Source organism: Microtus oregoni, unplaced genomic scaffold (genome assembly GCF_018167655.1).
Source record: "Microtus oregoni isolate MIOR12 unplaced genomic scaffold, Mior012 000026F_ref0000081, whole genome shotgun sequence".
NCBI lineage: Eukaryota > Metazoa > Chordata > Mammalia > Rodentia > Cricetidae > Microtus > Microtus oregoni.
This window is the reverse complement of record NW_024543085.1, coordinates 2,405,109-2,421,183: the sequence shown is the minus strand read 5'-3', so window position 1 is coordinate 2,421,183 and position 16,075 is coordinate 2,405,109. Positions and strand designations below refer to the sequence as shown.

At 41.8% G+C, this 16,075-nt stretch overlaps 1 protein-coding gene across 1 annotated transcript in view; it reads right to left on the bottom strand.

Moving 5' to 3' along the window:
• Positions 1-413: 413 nt before the first annotated feature.
• Col1a2 (collagen type I alpha 2 chain) overlaps positions 414-16,075 on the bottom strand; it is a 35,405-nt gene continuing 19,743 nt past the window's right edge. Inside the window, exons 30-52 of the mRNA XM_041675574.1 lie at positions 15,921-15,965; positions 14,726-14,824; positions 13,513-13,620; positions 12,822-12,875; positions 11,575-11,628; positions 10,785-10,838; positions 10,638-10,691; positions 10,449-10,556; positions 9,526-9,579; positions 8,515-8,568; positions 7,414-7,575; positions 6,644-6,751; positions 5,874-5,981; positions 5,465-5,518; positions 5,270-5,377; positions 5,099-5,152; positions 4,645-4,752; positions 4,105-4,158; positions 3,873-3,980; positions 3,292-3,550; positions 2,527-2,711; positions 1,637-1,879; positions 414-891 (exon numbers count right to left, since the gene is read on the bottom strand). Coding sequence (XP_041531508.1) covers positions 745-891; positions 1,637-1,879; positions 2,527-2,711; positions 3,292-3,550; positions 3,873-3,980; positions 4,105-4,158; positions 4,645-4,752; positions 5,099-5,152; positions 5,270-5,377; positions 5,465-5,518; positions 5,874-5,981; positions 6,644-6,751; positions 7,414-7,575; positions 8,515-8,568; positions 9,526-9,579; positions 10,449-10,556; positions 10,638-10,691; positions 10,785-10,838; positions 11,575-11,628; positions 12,822-12,875; positions 13,513-13,620; positions 14,726-14,824; positions 15,921-15,965 — 2,382 coding nt within the window. The 3' untranslated portion in view covers positions 414-744. The remainder of the gene's footprint in view (positions 892-1,636; positions 1,880-2,526; positions 2,712-3,291; positions 3,551-3,872; positions 3,981-4,104; positions 4,159-4,644; positions 4,753-5,098; positions 5,153-5,269; positions 5,378-5,464; positions 5,519-5,873; positions 5,982-6,643; positions 6,752-7,413; positions 7,576-8,514; positions 8,569-9,525; positions 9,580-10,448; positions 10,557-10,637; positions 10,692-10,784; positions 10,839-11,574; positions 11,629-12,821; positions 12,876-13,512; positions 13,621-14,725; positions 14,825-15,920; positions 15,966-16,075) is intronic.

The following is a 16,075-nucleotide window of genomic DNA, read 5'->3' as shown; positions in this document are numbered from 1 at the left end:
AAGACTTCTTTGGACCTATGAAAGAGAATGAAAATGAGGTTCGCAGAAAACAAATGCTGAATCTAAAGAAGAGAAAAATGTTGGACAAATGATCTGCATCCCTTTAGTTGGGGATAAGATGGGATAAGGGACTGCTAAATTAAACTTTAAAAATTCACACAATACACCTCAATATGGAGGAGTATTTCTTCTATAATTCTTCTAGCACCGTGGACATTCTTCAAGTATCTGAAAAATTAGCACCTTTGTATCGCAAGCAAAACAAAGCGAGTACCTCAATTCATGTCTGTCAGGGTCAGTTCTCATAGAGGGCCTACACTCTTTTGAGGTAGTTTAACCCTTTGGAGGCTCGGGCTTTAAACTTCCCTCTGTGGAAAACAGTCAGAAGCCACAAGTGGTGCGAATGTTCATGGTTTTTTTTTTTATTTTATTTTCCAATTTTTTATTTTGGATTTCTTACAAAGGTTGAAAATTTCCACAACAGGTGTCAGATTTAAAAACAAACAAACAACAACAACAAAAAAAAAACCACATTGCAAATATTTTGGGGAAGGACAAAGGAGGGGTCTTGATCGGATCATATTGCACACTGCTCTGACCTCTCTTCTCTCTGCCCACAGCTGAAGATGTAGGTGCACAGGAGACATGGAAGGATTCAGCTTTCAGTTAGAAAAGGGGAGAAACGGCTAAGAGAAAGTTTGTCAGGGTTTTTTTTTTTCGTTGTTTAATTTAGGTTGAGTTCACTTATTTGAAGCAGACTGGGCCAACGTCCACACTGAATTCTTGGTCAGCGCCACCGATGTCCAAAGGTGCAATGTCCAGGAACGGCAGGCGAGATGGTTTATTTGTTTTGTATTCAATGATTGTCTTGCCCCATTCATTTGTCTTTTTCTGTTTAAAAAAAAAATGGGAAAGAAAGAGAATGTATAAGGTGGCATTACCTCCGCATTTGACTTATAGCCAAGCATCAGAGTTGAGAAGAGCTACTGTTTGGCCGGCCCACACTTTCCCGAAGCTACGTGTCCCTGGTTAAGAAGTTCATTGCTGGCATCATTACAGTGTCAAGGGTGTCTTTCAGGGGAGGGTTCTCACTTAGAATAAGTTTCAATGTATCTGGACATACATCCCAGTAACATTTTTACAATGCCATTTTCAAGGTATATGTATGGTATGTATGTGTGTCTCTGTGTGTCTGTGTATGGGAAGAGAGAGCTGGGTAGGTATGTAGTAATTTTACACTTAAAATTTTATTCTACTTACAACATATTGTATAAAATCGGCTACACACCTTTTTCCGTATAAAGGAGGTGATCTACACAAACTTGAATGTAGGCCATAGTCTAAGGTGTAGCTGAGGTCTTTCAAATGTCAAAAAGTTTTCAATTCTGATATCTAACAACCCGAAATATTGAAGGGAAAGCAATGACTGTGTAGGCATGAGAGTCAGCTCAGTATATCAGAGTTTCTTGAAGGCAGTATCTAATAAGAATTTCTGTATTTATCAGAGAATTGTCAGAAGAATTTGAATGTGTTTATAAAAGAAAGGCCAATTAAGTTAGGTCTCTCATTCCTCGACTCACTTAATAGTCAAACCTAGACTCCCTCATCCCATTCCCTACATTTCCCCGTTACTTACAGAGCAGCCATCAACAAGGACTGTGTAGGTGAACCTGCTGTTGCCCTCAGCAACAAGTTCAACATCGTTGGAACCCTGCAGCACCACAGCCTTGTTCAAGCGGCCAGTCTCCTCATCCAAGTATGCAATGCTGTTCTTGCAGTGGTAGGTGATGTTCTGAGATGCACGGTTGGCTAGCAGGCGCATGAAGGCGAGCTGAGTTGCCATTTCCTTGGAGGTTACTCCTTCCATGTTGTATTCAAACTACAGAGAGGAAGGAGAGAGCTCCAGTTGACTCATTAAAACTCAACTAAAAACAGTGTGGTGTAAGGAGAAATAATGAAGTCGTAGCTGGGGCTGAGGAAAAGGGAGCTTTTTAAAAACACTCAATGCACTTGTTAAAATCTGAGCTGCATTGAGGGTCATAGGATCTACCCACTGAGGGTGAGGTCATCGGAAAGGGCACCTGACTCAGGTTGTTATGCGTGTCTGTGAATGTTCCTTCGTTGGAGTTAGCGACTGTGAGATGCAGCCAGGCTCATTCTGTTTCTAAAATGTTCTGAGTTCTAATGTCATTCAGTAACATTGGTGGAAAAGTTTGATTAAAAATTCAGGAAATCTGCCCATGTTCTGAAATACACATACATAGCTGGGGAGCTAGCTGCTGGCCAGTGCACCTTTACATGAAATGGCCTTAGCTGTTTCTCCAATGATTATCCATTAAGTCAAATTTGAATAATAATGTTGAATTAGGTGGATGTGTCCAGTCTTTTAATGTGCAATTTAGGATAGAATTGGGACTTGTTTTAATAAACCCATGTGGGTAAAGGATTAAAGTACAAGTAATTAAAAAACAAACGACCCAAAGAAAATCCTTTAGTAGAAGGAGGAGTATTTGGAGAATTTTGTACCTGGCTGCCTCCATTGATAGTTTCTCCTAACCAGATGTGCTTGTTGCCCTGGGCGCTGCTGTATGAGCTCTTGGCTGGCATGTTTACAGGTTGTGCCTTGATGCAGGTTTCACCAGTAGAGAAATCACAGAACACTTTGATGGCATCCATGGTGCATCCTTGGTTAGGGTCAATCCAGTAGTAATCTTTTCAAAGAGAAAACACAGCTGGTAAATTCCTCACTACAAAATGGAAAATTGAATAATAATTTGCTACTCATACTGATCCCCATGAGAACATTTTAATGGTGCCGTTCCATCACCTATTCCACATTTAATGGAAAGAGGGTAGCTATGTTTAAGACTCCCCTTTTCTTCATAAAACATCCAGTTAGGATGTTTTCACTACCAGCTGAGGCAAGAGGATCAAAGCTTAAAGGCCTATTGGAACTTGAGTGAATTCAAGGCCAGCCTAGACAACTTGATGAGATCTTGCCTCTAAACAAAATGTAAAACGTGTCTTGGGGATGTTGTTCTGTGTTGGACACTTGCCTAGCATGTCTAAGACCTTCTATTTAATCCCTAGGACTGCAAGGAAATAAACACAAACTCAACAAACTTCAGAGTGGGTGTGTGATGGGGGAAGAAAATGGTGTTTCATTAACTAGGTCTGAGTCTTGATAGTGTCCATGTTTTGGGGCTCATGTTCATCCTTACATCAATGAAAACTGACTTTGGGAAACTCAGCTGTGTGAGGGATCTGTGTGGTTTGAATATTTTGACTCACCGCTATTCCACTCTGGGTGGCTGAGTCGTAGGTCCCGGCATGTGCGGGCAGGGTTCTTTCGAGAGCCCTCTGGAGTGAGAAGGGTCTCAATCTGGTTATTGAGAGATTTCAGAGTTGCATCGACTTCATAGTCCTTGGGTCTGAGTGAAGGCTGGGAGCGAGGCTGGTCAGCCCTGTAGAAATCTCCTTCAAAACCAAAGTCATAGCCACCTCCACTAACACCGGGAGGGCCAGGAGGACCAGGGGGACCAGGAGGACCCTGTGAAAATAAGAGTGGAAGAAGGGTTTTTTAAATGGTGATGGTAGGAGAGGTAACCAGGACAAGAAAAGTTAAGATGTGCTTCGTATAAAAACATGTTCTAATAACGAGAAATAGAAACAAGCTTATGTAAACAAACAACTTGATCTCTGACACAGAGATTGGCTGAAAAAGCTCATCACATACAGAGAGTAAAAAGCTTGTTAAGGAGCATCTGGAGTAGAAATACTCCTTTGGGCGACTAAAATATCCTCAGGATCTTCTGAAGAAAGCGTCCCTTTGGTCAGGGATGCCCTAAACTATCTCTCCAAGTAATACTTACAGCGGGACCTTGGCTACCCTGAGAGCCACGAACACCAGCAGGCCCGACTGATCCAGGATGTCCAGATCGACCATCTTTGCCAACAGGGCCTGAAGGGCCAGCAGGACCCTAAAGAAGAAGGGTACCAAGAGCTGGTCAATGAGGGAAACCCTGCAGGTGACAGGAGCTCAGGGCTCATTGGCTGGGCAACTCTTTAGTTCAAGAGATGGACCTTTCACTTTGATTCACTTACCCTGGGACCAGCGGGACCCACAGGGCCGGGAGCACCTTGGTCACCATGTAGGCCCTTTAAAGAGAGAATGGAGAAAAATCATGCTTTCAGAACACATGTCAGGAGATAGCTTGTTTTTTTTCCAACTTGATTGGAAGACTTCAATTTCAATGGACTCTGGATTGAGAAAATTGGGAATGTGAAGTGGGGCTCTTTTCTCCCATTATATCTATTATGTTCAATTATTTTTCTCTACAAGCTATTTCAACAGTGCAGTATTAGTCATCCCTCTAATTATATTTATTTTAAGTGGGGTTGAAGGACACAGTTGCCAGGAGATGTTAATATATGTATGCTTCTTTCTCTTTTAACCCTCACTTCATTGTGTTGGGACATGAAATACCATCCTCTCTGAGAGAGAAGGAGTTAGCTAGAGAATTGGAATGGCTATGGGAGGCATGGTGTTTTAAGATAGTAGCAGAGTGGGCATCTGATCAGGGGTCTTCTGAGATGAAGGTCATTCAGGTCAGAACTCATGCAGGAGGGTCAAATCTTGCTTACAGCGAGACCAGGAAGACCCTGTAATCCGTTGTGCCCCTTGAAGCCAGGAAGACCTCTGGGCCCTTTGTCACCAGGTTCTCCCTTGTCACCTCGAATGCCTTGAGGACCCTATAAAGAAAGAGAAAGAGATGGGTTTCTACCCCTTTAGAACAATAACAATTTTCTTCAAAAGGTATTTAATTCATTTAAAAAGGAAATTTAAGGCATACAAAGATCTAAATGGACTGCTGTCTTCTCTGGTCATCTCCTTTAGCTGAGCAGCACATAAAGTCCTGATGACTAACTAATATAAACAAGCAGAATCGGTTTTAAAAAGTAAAATCATGCGAATAAAATAATTTCTTTGCGTGGAGTAAAATACTGAAGTCTAGCCTGTATAGCATCTGTTGTCTAAGTACATTGTTCAGAATTATTCATCTTAATTCTTAAATGCTAATTATGACCATGTACATACACTAGGACCTCTTGGACCAACAGCACCAGCAGGACCAACAGAACCAGCAGGACCCTGTGAATTAGAAAAGAAAAACAGAACTCATCAATTAGGTCCAAATCCTTCTCTTGATGACCCCCAAGTATGGAGTCATAGAGAAGTCCATGAGGCTAACAGCATTAATATACTTACAGGTTCACCACGGTTTCCATGTTTTCCAGCAGGACCCACAGAACCATGAGGACCAGGTGCACCGGCAGCACCAGTAGGACCGATGTTGCCAGGGTAACCACGCTCTCCCTACCAGAGGCAACAGTGAAACTTAGCATTAATCTACCAGTATTTTAATCACTCTTAAATCAGAGAAAGATGAAAAAGTATACTGACCTTGTGTCCAGGTTGACCATCACGACCTGGGGCACCATCGCTACCAGGATTACCCTATGAGAATAGAATGCACATTAAGACTCCCAGCAAGGTTTTGTGGTCTATTAGCCCCACTGTCTCTGTTACTACACTTTTATTATTCCCAGTGTTCAGACAGTCAAAAGAAAAAAAAAAGGAGCAGAAACCTCCCAATTTAATCTTTTGAAAATTATTCTAAATATTTGGGTCCCCAATTGAAACTATGCTAGTTAAAGACCATTTCCAAAATGAAGTAAAACCCATAGTTTTACTCAAAGAAAAATCTATATGGGGAAGTAGATTATCTAGTTAGGAAACCTCATCTCAGCTAGAAGTTAAGCCCCAAAGAAATTCTGTTTGGTTTTATTTGCAAACCAAGTGTTGTACTCACATCGCGACCAGCTTCACCAGGGGCACCATTAACTCCAGGGCTACCCACAGCACCAGGGGGACCACGGGCCCCAGGAGGACCTGCGATGCCCAGAGGACCAGGTTCACCCTAGAGCAGCAGAGAAGATAAAATTATATCACTATCATAAAAGAGAATGCGAACCTCACCCTCCCAAAACAAGGCCCAGGGAAATGAAGTTGAGAGAGAAGGAAAACTGAATGTCGATGGTCCAGAGCATGTAGGAAGCACCGTTGGCACCATGCTCGCACTGTCTCTACCCCTATGGGCCATTTGTGTGGATGCGGCTCTGTGCAAGGTGTGTGTGTGGGGGAGGTCTGATGGCTCCACCATCCCAAATAAAATTAATTCATGAAGTTGATTGTTTCTGGATAAAAGATAGTTCCCAGCTGCTGTCATATATAAATGGATTGATTCATGGACTTTCAGAGTCTCATTTTTCTTGCCGGATAAACTATGCCAGCATTTCACATTGCAGAGAAGTAAATGCAATTAGAGCTTGTGTCGTTCTTCAGTATGTAGAAAGAACAAAGATCATTCTGCATAATGCAAAGCTGCGCCTTTATCGTGTGTGTCGAAGTAAGGTGGTATTAAAGCTTCCTAGATAAGTGACATGGGATCTGTATAAAGAAAGCGCCATGAATAAAAACCTTAAGTGGAGTTATTCAGTGATCAATCTGTCACGTTTGAAGTGGCAGCTTTTAAAATCTTTTATTGTGTTAATGAGAACCAGAATGGTGTCAAACACTCACCAGAGCACCGGCAACACCTGGCAGACCACGTTCACCTCTAGAGCCGGGGAGACCAAGAATACCGGGAGGACCGAGAAAACCCTGAGGACCTGGGGTGCCAGGGGGTCCCTAGATGAGAGAAAAAGAACTGTTGATTATTACTGGTAAGACTCTATCTCATAATGTAGATTAGCTTGAGGATTCTGAAAATGAGGGATCCTGTGTTTAGGAATAGGCAAGTGACTTCTAATCGATGCAATACATCCCTGGATATCCTTTCTCTAAAGATCACCATAAGTTTACATTTTGGTGTGTATATATGTAGTTGACAGTAGCAGCCATTCACAGAGGGGGAGGGGCCTAATTTTTGTAGAATATGCAGGAAGCACATTCTGACCTTGACTCCTAAGGTTTGACGTGGGCACCTTGTGGAGCAGCAGTAGCTTTGAGACAGGATGTTTAGAACAGCTGCTTAAGACATCTAATTAATGGACAGAAGGATGGCCACAGTCAAGGGATTCTGTTCAAAATTTTAGGTCCCCTGAGAGCAGAAAGGGCTGTTGCAGTGAAGCGGCATTCCTGCATCCTCTGTCAATCTTATTGTGTGCGTTCAACGCACCGGTTAACACCACGACACCATATTGTGTGCTGGACAGATTTCCCGGCTCAGGCCAGCTCAACTTGAGCGCCTGCATTACTTACTAGTAGACATATCCCACTTGAGCATTGGTAAAGGGGCTTTATTTTAACTCAACATAAGTTTTAAGAAAAAGAAATCTGAAATCACTTACTGCAGTACCAGGTTCTCCAGAGGGACCCTTTTCACCAGCAAATCCAGGGGGGCCGGATGCACCTGTTTCTCCAGTTCTACCAACTGGACCTTGATCACCACGAGGACCACGGATCCCTTCTTTCCCAGCAGCACCAGGAGGACCAGGAGGACCAGTAATACCCTGTGATTAAATATACAAGGTCATTTACTTTCTATTTGCTCCAAAGCTGGAGAAGAGCTGCACAGCTCCTGATGTTAGGACTCAAACAATGTCAGACAGAAAAATAATATCCCAGCCATTTTTGTAAATTTTAAGATTCTCATAGGTAGAAACTATTCCTGCCTACAGGCAAAGCCAACTGATAAGGTAGAGTCAGCAGGGAATTTCAGCAATGAATGCAATGCATGTCGTGTCACTGGTACCCTGGTTAGTGGAATCACAACCAGGAAGAGATTTAAGTCTTAGCAGCAAATGAAGGGACTTTGGATTCCTGCAGACTCTGCCCAGTTCTTCTTAAGCAAAGACAACCCTGGCATTCTGTTCATTCTGAGGAACTGAATATGCTCTTGACTAGGTTTAATTAAATGCCTACAAGGAATGAAAGATTTTTCTGTTATGAATCTCTAAAAGATTCCAAAAAACCAATATTTTTTGCTATTTCTTTTTCCTTAAACCTTAACTAGAATACTTAAACCTTGATAATTAATTAAATTCTCTTGAGTCCTGACAGGAGGGACTGAATTAGAATTAAATTAGGGGCCAAACCACCTTTAAATTCAGAAACAATTATAGCTTAAGAATGGAGGCAGAATGTTAGCTATAAAAGGGTAATTAGATATAGAAATATCAGATATGTGACCAAAGTTCCTGTTTTTTCTTTTCCTTTTCAAAAGAAATTGTGCAGGTATTTGCATGAATAGCAGCTACTAAAATTGATACTTTAAAATATAATCTGTAATGATTTTGCCTTAATCATTCATCAAGGATAATTTTAAATCAGGAAGCACTAGCAAAGATCAAAACTTTGTTTTGATAACTTTGTTTCTAATTTCGTATTAGAGGCCGCCAGGTCTTACGGTAAGCGTAAATGCAGATATATGTTTGGAGTGATATACTTACACTTGGTCCAGGGGGGCCAGTCCGTCCAGCAGCACCAGGGAAGCCAGTCATGCCCTATGAATCAAGCAGATTACAACTCCACAGTCAAACCAACTCCACAAATTAGGATAAGAGAACCATTATCTCTGGAAAATCATCCTGGGACTAGAGATTGGGCCACGGAAGAGAGAGCACTCATCACTTAACTGGGGTCCTGAAGTCTCCCCTCTACACATTTGTCAGTATGCTACTGGTTGTAATGCCCATTAAGGTCGATGGTAGCTTTTGAAATGCTAACAGGTTGTCTGATGGTGATAGGGGAGAACATAATGTATTTTCATTATGATATGTGAATATTTATTGACAAATAGGCTGGGTCAAGGGGAAAAGACAAGAGAAAAAGCACTGTTGTTTATCGATGGAAGTATAAAAATAAGCCAGAGCACTGACTAAATTGGGGAAAAGGAAGAGGGATTCATTCCTAGGGACCTCTTGGTCTCTAAAATATTGTGACAGTAATCCAGGATGGGAAGGAGACTTGGTCAGACAGAAGAAGGGAGGCATTAGCCAAAGGAAAAAGGTTACGAAAGAAATACTTAGCTACTTCCCAGTTAAACTACCTGGGTTTCTGCTTACTCCCTAGACTGAGGCAGTAGCAACATCTGAGGCCGTAAGTTGCGTCAGGGGTTGAGGTAATACCCATGTAGTTGACCGTAATCTCGCTGCTGTCTAACTTCATGATTCTTCTGACTAGAATGAATATGACTCTCAGGCATCCACTTATTACAGTCCAGGATATTTTCTTTTGAGACAGGGTTTCTCTGTGTAGCTTTGGTGCCTATCCTGGAACTAGCTCTTGTAGACCAGGCTGGCCTTGAACTCACAAAAATCTGCCTGCCTCTGCCTCCTGCGTGCTGAGATCAAAGGCACCCCAACAGCCCAGCTTCAAATTTCCCAGGATCTTAAAACTTTCCAACTGTCACTAGTCCGTAGTTAAGGAAGAGAAATGGTAAGTGAATTGTAAATACTCACAGGGGGTCCTCCATCACCACGACCTCCAGCAGGACCAGGGGGGCCATTTGGACCCTAAATTCAAGCAAAAAGGAGGCATGAAATCACAAAACAAGTGACTCTTACAAATGCTGCTCCTGTTTTCCAACAGATCATTTTTATCTTTTCCTCTATCCTTGAGGAAACTTTAGAACCGAAACACAATTATCTATGTTACATGAAATAAAGGTTCTTTTCTCAGTACTAATAACCCTATAGATTACTAAGAATGAAAATAAGACATTTATAAAACTTTCAAGTGGTGTTTAAATGTGAATTCTTAAAAAAATGTCTTTTATCTGGAATGCTTAGTAGGGTTAAAAATGTCTTTTATCTGGAATGCTTAGTAGGCCCCTTAGTAGGGTTAAAAATGTCTTTTATCTAGAATGCTTAGTAGGCCCCTTAGTAGGGTTAAAAACGTCTTTTATCTGGAATGCTTACTAGGGTTAAAATGTCTTTTATCTGGAATGCTTAGTAGGCCCCTTAGTAGGCCCCTTAGTAGGGTTAAAAATGTCTTTTATCTGGAATGCTTAGTAGGCCCCTTAGTAGGGTTAAAAATGTCTTTTATCTGGAATGCTTAGTAGGCCCCTTAGTAGGGTTAAAAATGTCTTTTATCTGGAATGCTTAGTAGGCCCCTTAGTAGGGTTAAAAATGTCTTTTATCTGGAATGCTTAGTAGGCCCCTTAGTAGGGTTAAAAATGTCTTTTATCTGGAATGCTTAGTAGGCCCCTTAGTAGGGTTAAAAATGTCTTTTATCTGGAATGCTTAGTAGGCCCCTTAGTAGGCCCCTTAGTAGGGTTAAAAATGTCTTTTATCTGGAATGCTTAGTAGACAGTAGGTCCCTAATGGTCATGTAATGGTCTATAAATGCTAGAGTATATTGGATAGCAGTGTATTCAACTTACAGATGGCCCAGCAGCTCCAACAGGCCCAGCAGGCCCAACGACACCATTTTCACCCTTAGGTCCTTTGGTTCCCTTCTCTCCTTTAGCACCAGGTTGGCCAGCAGCACCCTGTTGGAAGACCAGCAGTGAGCACTGGCATTCGGACTCACTGTGAGTTTGTCAGATTAATCTGCCCTAGGTGACACTCACAGCAGGTCCAGCAAATCCATTGGGGCCAGCAGGACCGACCTCACCACGTTCTCCCTAGGAGGAAGGTAAAGTTGTTACATGCGCAGTTTCATGAATGTCTGTAACTCGTGTACTCTGAGTATCCAGAAAGCTCTGATTTCTACTTACAGGGCTACCTCGAGGACCAGCTGGGCCGGAAGGACCAGCAGCACCAGCTTCACCCTGTAATGTACAAAGGCCAGAGATGAGTTGCTTAATGTGCCTCTCATAGATGGTGGGAGGAGGAGAGAGGCCAGCAGACAGAGGGCTGTTTTAGCGTTTGCAGTTACCTTGGAAGAGACTAATGCACATTTCAGAGAATAAAATGAGGCGAATTCTTCCTCTGCTTAAGGCTGGTTTCATTTTAAACAGCGGAGTGGTAATGGTTGCTCACTTGCAGAAACACTATAAATCAGTCCCCATAATACCAGGAGGAGGACATTTTAATTTTTAGATGGACACAGGGCTGATCTATTTGCTGCAATCTTTGCAATACAATAAATAAGTTCTATTTTAAATGGGCTGTTCAATGTGAAATGGGCACGCTATGTATTTTATTGATTTTCTTTCCTTTTTACAATTGAAGGCTTTGAGAAGGCTTAGTGCATTAGGATATTGTTAATGGGCAACAGGGAAAGTCTTTAAAACAAATGATAGGGATAAAGGTATAGATCAGACAGCCAGCACAGCTGGAGGCCCGGAAAGCGAGCACAGCAGCAGCATTTGTTTCTTGCTACTCTCGTCTCGCACACCAACTAGGTGTTTTTTTTTTTTTTATGGTTTTTAGACCCAGTCATAAAAAATGAATAGCTGGGGCTCTTTGAGTCCAGGGCAATCAGGGAATTTTAAATAGTTCTATCAGCTCAGAGAACTACAACTCAGTGAAAATGTGTACAACTAAGTTCAGATGCATGCTTACCCTGTCACCTGTGGCTCCAGCAGGACCAGGGGCACCTACAGCACCAGGAGCACCCTAGAACCCAAAAAGAAGCAGGCTTACTGAAAACAACACACACCATCCAGACTGAACTCTATCCTTCTCCTTAAGAAGTGTCCAAAACCTGCATTGCTTATGGTAGGACATTAAGAAAACTCCTGAGACCCAGCAAGATGATTCAGCAGGTAAAGGGGTTTGCAGTCAAGCCTGATGACCCGTGTTTGATCCATGAGACCCACATGAAAGAAAGAGACAAGCAACACTAATAACTTGTCCTCTGACCTCCACATTTAGCCATTAGGCAGGCATATAGTCTCTTAATGGGTGCATGCACACATACAAACATACATAAGCAGAAAGAGGGAGGAGGAGGTGAAGAAGAAGGAGGAGGAGGAGAAGGAAAGAGAGAGACACAGAGAGAGGACACACAGAGAGATTGATTTATAATAATAATGAAAAGAGAAAGCCCTGGATCCATGTTGGTGTCGCTTATCAAGGACCGGAAGACAGCTCAGGAAGCCCTACAGGACCACTGAGGAAAGACCTGATAAAGGTTAGAGAGAGCAGGAGCAGGATGTGGGAGTTCTGAACTCTCCCTCACTTGAAAACTCCCTGGAGGGAAGCAAGTAAGTAGCCTTGTTTGGAATTGTGAGGACTGCAGGACTCTAGGCAAGGAATACCAGAGATGGTTCCAGTGGGCTGTCACCTTGGGGGAAGAGGTGACAGAGCGTCTAAACAGGAAGCCTCACGGTTCTGGCAGCTCTGGAAAGATAACTATCCTTCCTCAGCGTCATCTGTGACATTTAGGGTAGTCACAGCTGCCCTTAGATCCAATCTTCGGGCAGACAAATGGAGAGAAGGGCATCACTGGGGACTGTGGCTTTTTAAAATGTAAGAGAATTGCTGCTTTTCTAAAAGTCCTTTTAATCACTTAAAACAAGCAATCAATGTTCTTCTGATCCTACAGCTTGGTGTGCAGTTTAGAGTTGACATATTGGACATGAAAGATGGTAGAAAAAGTCAACATGTGATTTTTAAAGTGTGTCATGTTTACATTTTCTTTTGGAGCATATACGATGATCTTATTAGTGATCTAAGAAGTAGTGGATTCCAGTTTTACTAAAATTGAATATTTTTGTAGTTCTACTTTGGAAATTTGCTGAATTCAAAATGAGTAAAATATAAAAACGGAATTTAAACACAAACATTAACAACAAGATTCTACTTACACGAGCACCATCTCTGCCAGGGTTTCCAATTTCACCTCTGAGACCAGTTTCACCCTGAAATACAAGGCAAGAGCCATGTTTTGCTTTCTGTCTAAGTTTTTGGGTGGAAATGAACTGTAAATGTTTTTTTACAGAAGGTTTTATGCCTGCCATAATTTAAGAATTTTAGTGTTTTACAATTTCCTACCACTCTATAGGACACTGAATCAGGAAAGCTGTATGAAATTCATTTTTAAGCCCCCTTTCAGACTACTATTGAAGATTACAAAATAAATATCCCTCTGATTCCTAATGAAGCAAGTTTCAAATGGATGAGGCTAGAATAAGAAGGCAGCATGGCAAAGGGCTGTGGTGCCCGGTCACTCACACGATGTAATGAATGCCATAGCACGGTTGACAGCTGTTCAATAGAGCTTCCTCCATTCATTAGGGCAGGATGAAGCATTATTGTTAGTGGCATTAAAATGAGCCTCATGTATTACTCAACACCATCTGCTTGCATGAAATTCCATGGTAGCAAGAAATTTTGCCAGATTAGTGGGTTTAGACATGAGTAGGGGCGAGGTGGCAGAGGGGAATGCACGTAGATGTCAAAATGCCACCAGAACACCTGCTAAGGATGGTAAACAACTGGGCATCCTTGCCTGGAGTGCATGGACATTCTGTGTCAGGGTCCAACCCCAAGTGGTACCTTTTCTCCTTTTCCTCCTGGTATGCCAGCAGCACCCCTCTCTCCTGGAAGACCACCAGGGCCAGAGGCACCAGCATTGCCTGGAGCACCGACTGCACCAGCTTCACCCTGGAATCAAAACCATGTGAAATCAATTATTTCAGTAGCTAAAGAAGAAAGCCAAGACTCAAACTCTTGAAGAATTCCAATTTAAACATTGAATAGATGGCATTCTCGGCTATGTGCAGTCTCAAAGGAGTGTCATTGAAGGGAGGAAGGATGGAACAGGGGTCGCTATTAATGATGCGATGACGGAAGAGAAGAGGGCGAGAGTGGCTGGCTGCCATTGTTCTACAGCCCACATCTCGTCCTCTTAAGAAAGACAGGCACGGAAAGGAAGAAGACAGGACAATGGGAAAGAGAGATTAAAACATATTTGTCCACAACCTTTTCAACGATAAGTCTCTTAGCCCAGGTGAGTGACATGGAAAGAGACCACATCGACTGGGAGATGATTGTCTCCTCAAGAGTAGCTCTGTGGCTTCCATTTTTATATTAAGCTTCACAGTTCTGTGCACAGCAAACTTGTTGGCCAGCTACTGAGATGAGTGGATCCCTTTGACAGCACCTCAGAATGTCACCATATTCCTTACTGCTTGTCCCTCTTATGCTGTTTTCATTTTCCCCTCTAATACCCGTCCACGTAATGACATAGCTTCTTGAAACTACTCTTTACATATTTTTCCCTTGAAGGTAGGAATTGTCTGACATACAAGCTGCCTGCTTTTTAGAGATGTGTAATCTTATCTTTTAAAAACTGGAAATCTACTTTGGAACACAAACTTGTAGACTTTTGTGCCTTTGGGGTAAAAATTTCAATCACTATAAATCCTATTATTAAAATTTAGACTACTTTTTAGCAATTTTCCTGCATGGGGTTGCCTGTTGATAGAGCAGAAACTGTTTTCTAGAAATGTAAAGGATGGTTTTAGATTTGAACAAAAGCATAAAGAGTGTAATCAGACAATGGCAAAAGCATACTAATTCCTTGTCGGCTTCTAGAAAAAGATTTTCCTCCCTCTCCAGGTTAGCTGGAATCATATTGTTAGGAGGTAGAAATCACAACACAACTGGAACTAAGTAAATATTTGCAAAAACAACCACTCTTCCATCGGTCCTCCTTATTCTGGAACACAGGGCCCCACTGCATCTACCTTGTAGACTGTAGTTTTACCTTGTTTCCATCGGGACCTGGGGCTCCAGAGGGACCACGGCTTCCAACAGGACCAGACGGGCCAGCAGCTCCGCTCTCACCTGGGGGACCGCGTTCTCCCTGTAAGAGAGCAATTAGAAGTCACTCTCAGGCACTTTCTAACACATTCTTATTTGCTTAGAGTTTTAGATTGACTTATACCACATTTTAGAAAATTAATACATCTTTTCACTTTTCGTTTTTCTCCTCATATAATGAAGGGAAGGCTTGAGATAATCCTTAAGACATATACTTTCAATGTTCTGGGACTCAGTTCCACAATTTGTTGCTTTGAAAATATAGTCGACCTTTGGAATCCATTTACTTTCAAGGGGGTGGTCTTTTCTATGCAGCATCCACAGGCAAAGATGCCAGCCATGCTTAGTAATCAAAAGGAAAGATTATGGAGTTGAACGGCTATGCCATGAACAGGTAAGATCATATTTTCATATCACTGCCCCCTGTAGTAATGCTGTGACAGAATAGTCAACATATTCTGTTACATATATGTATATAGGTGCTCATTTGTGTTTACTTAGCTGCATGCCTCTGACTTTGCATCTAGCACCACAGCGTAACGTTTCATGGCCCTGCGTCTTTGCTCCACGTTCCACTTTGTGATTGTATTGGAGGGCCTTGCTCTAACTCTGTTCTATACCACTGTTTTTCTTTTTCTTTTAATTAACTTCTGGCTTCCTAGTTATGGTGTAAATAGCAACATAACAGGATACTTTGATTTTAAAAAATCCCTCCAATCTTTCTAGCTGTACCAATATACATAGGCAAATAAGTAGTTTTTCCTTCATAAAACTGGAATTACGAATTTAGCTTTAGACTCTCAACACCAACACAACAAATATCCATCTTAGATCTTCGGTTCACTTTTCTTGGCTGAAAACCGGCAACTGTAGTAAGTACATCACATTTGTCTGTATAAATTATTTATTACAACACATATATTTTTTCATTTATTTTTCTTGTAACCATAAATTTGTCAAATAGAAAATATGAGCAGCTCATGAGAACTTTTTACTATTCACTCGGAAGCCCAGTGATATCTATGGAAAAGGTTAGGAATGTCCTTTAGGGGAGGTCATGAGTGGTGTTAGGGAGAAGCACTACTTCTTTAAAAAATAAAAAGTCAAAAGTTAAAGAAATTTAACTAAGAAACACTTACTCTTGGACCAGCAGGACCAGGGAGACCAAATTCACCAGGAAGACCCTAGGTAAAAACACAACAGTAAATAAATCATGAAATCTATGTGTTGTTCCTACACTCACTTGTGGTTAAGGTATCTAAAATTTGCTGAATTACAAAATAAGGCTGTATGG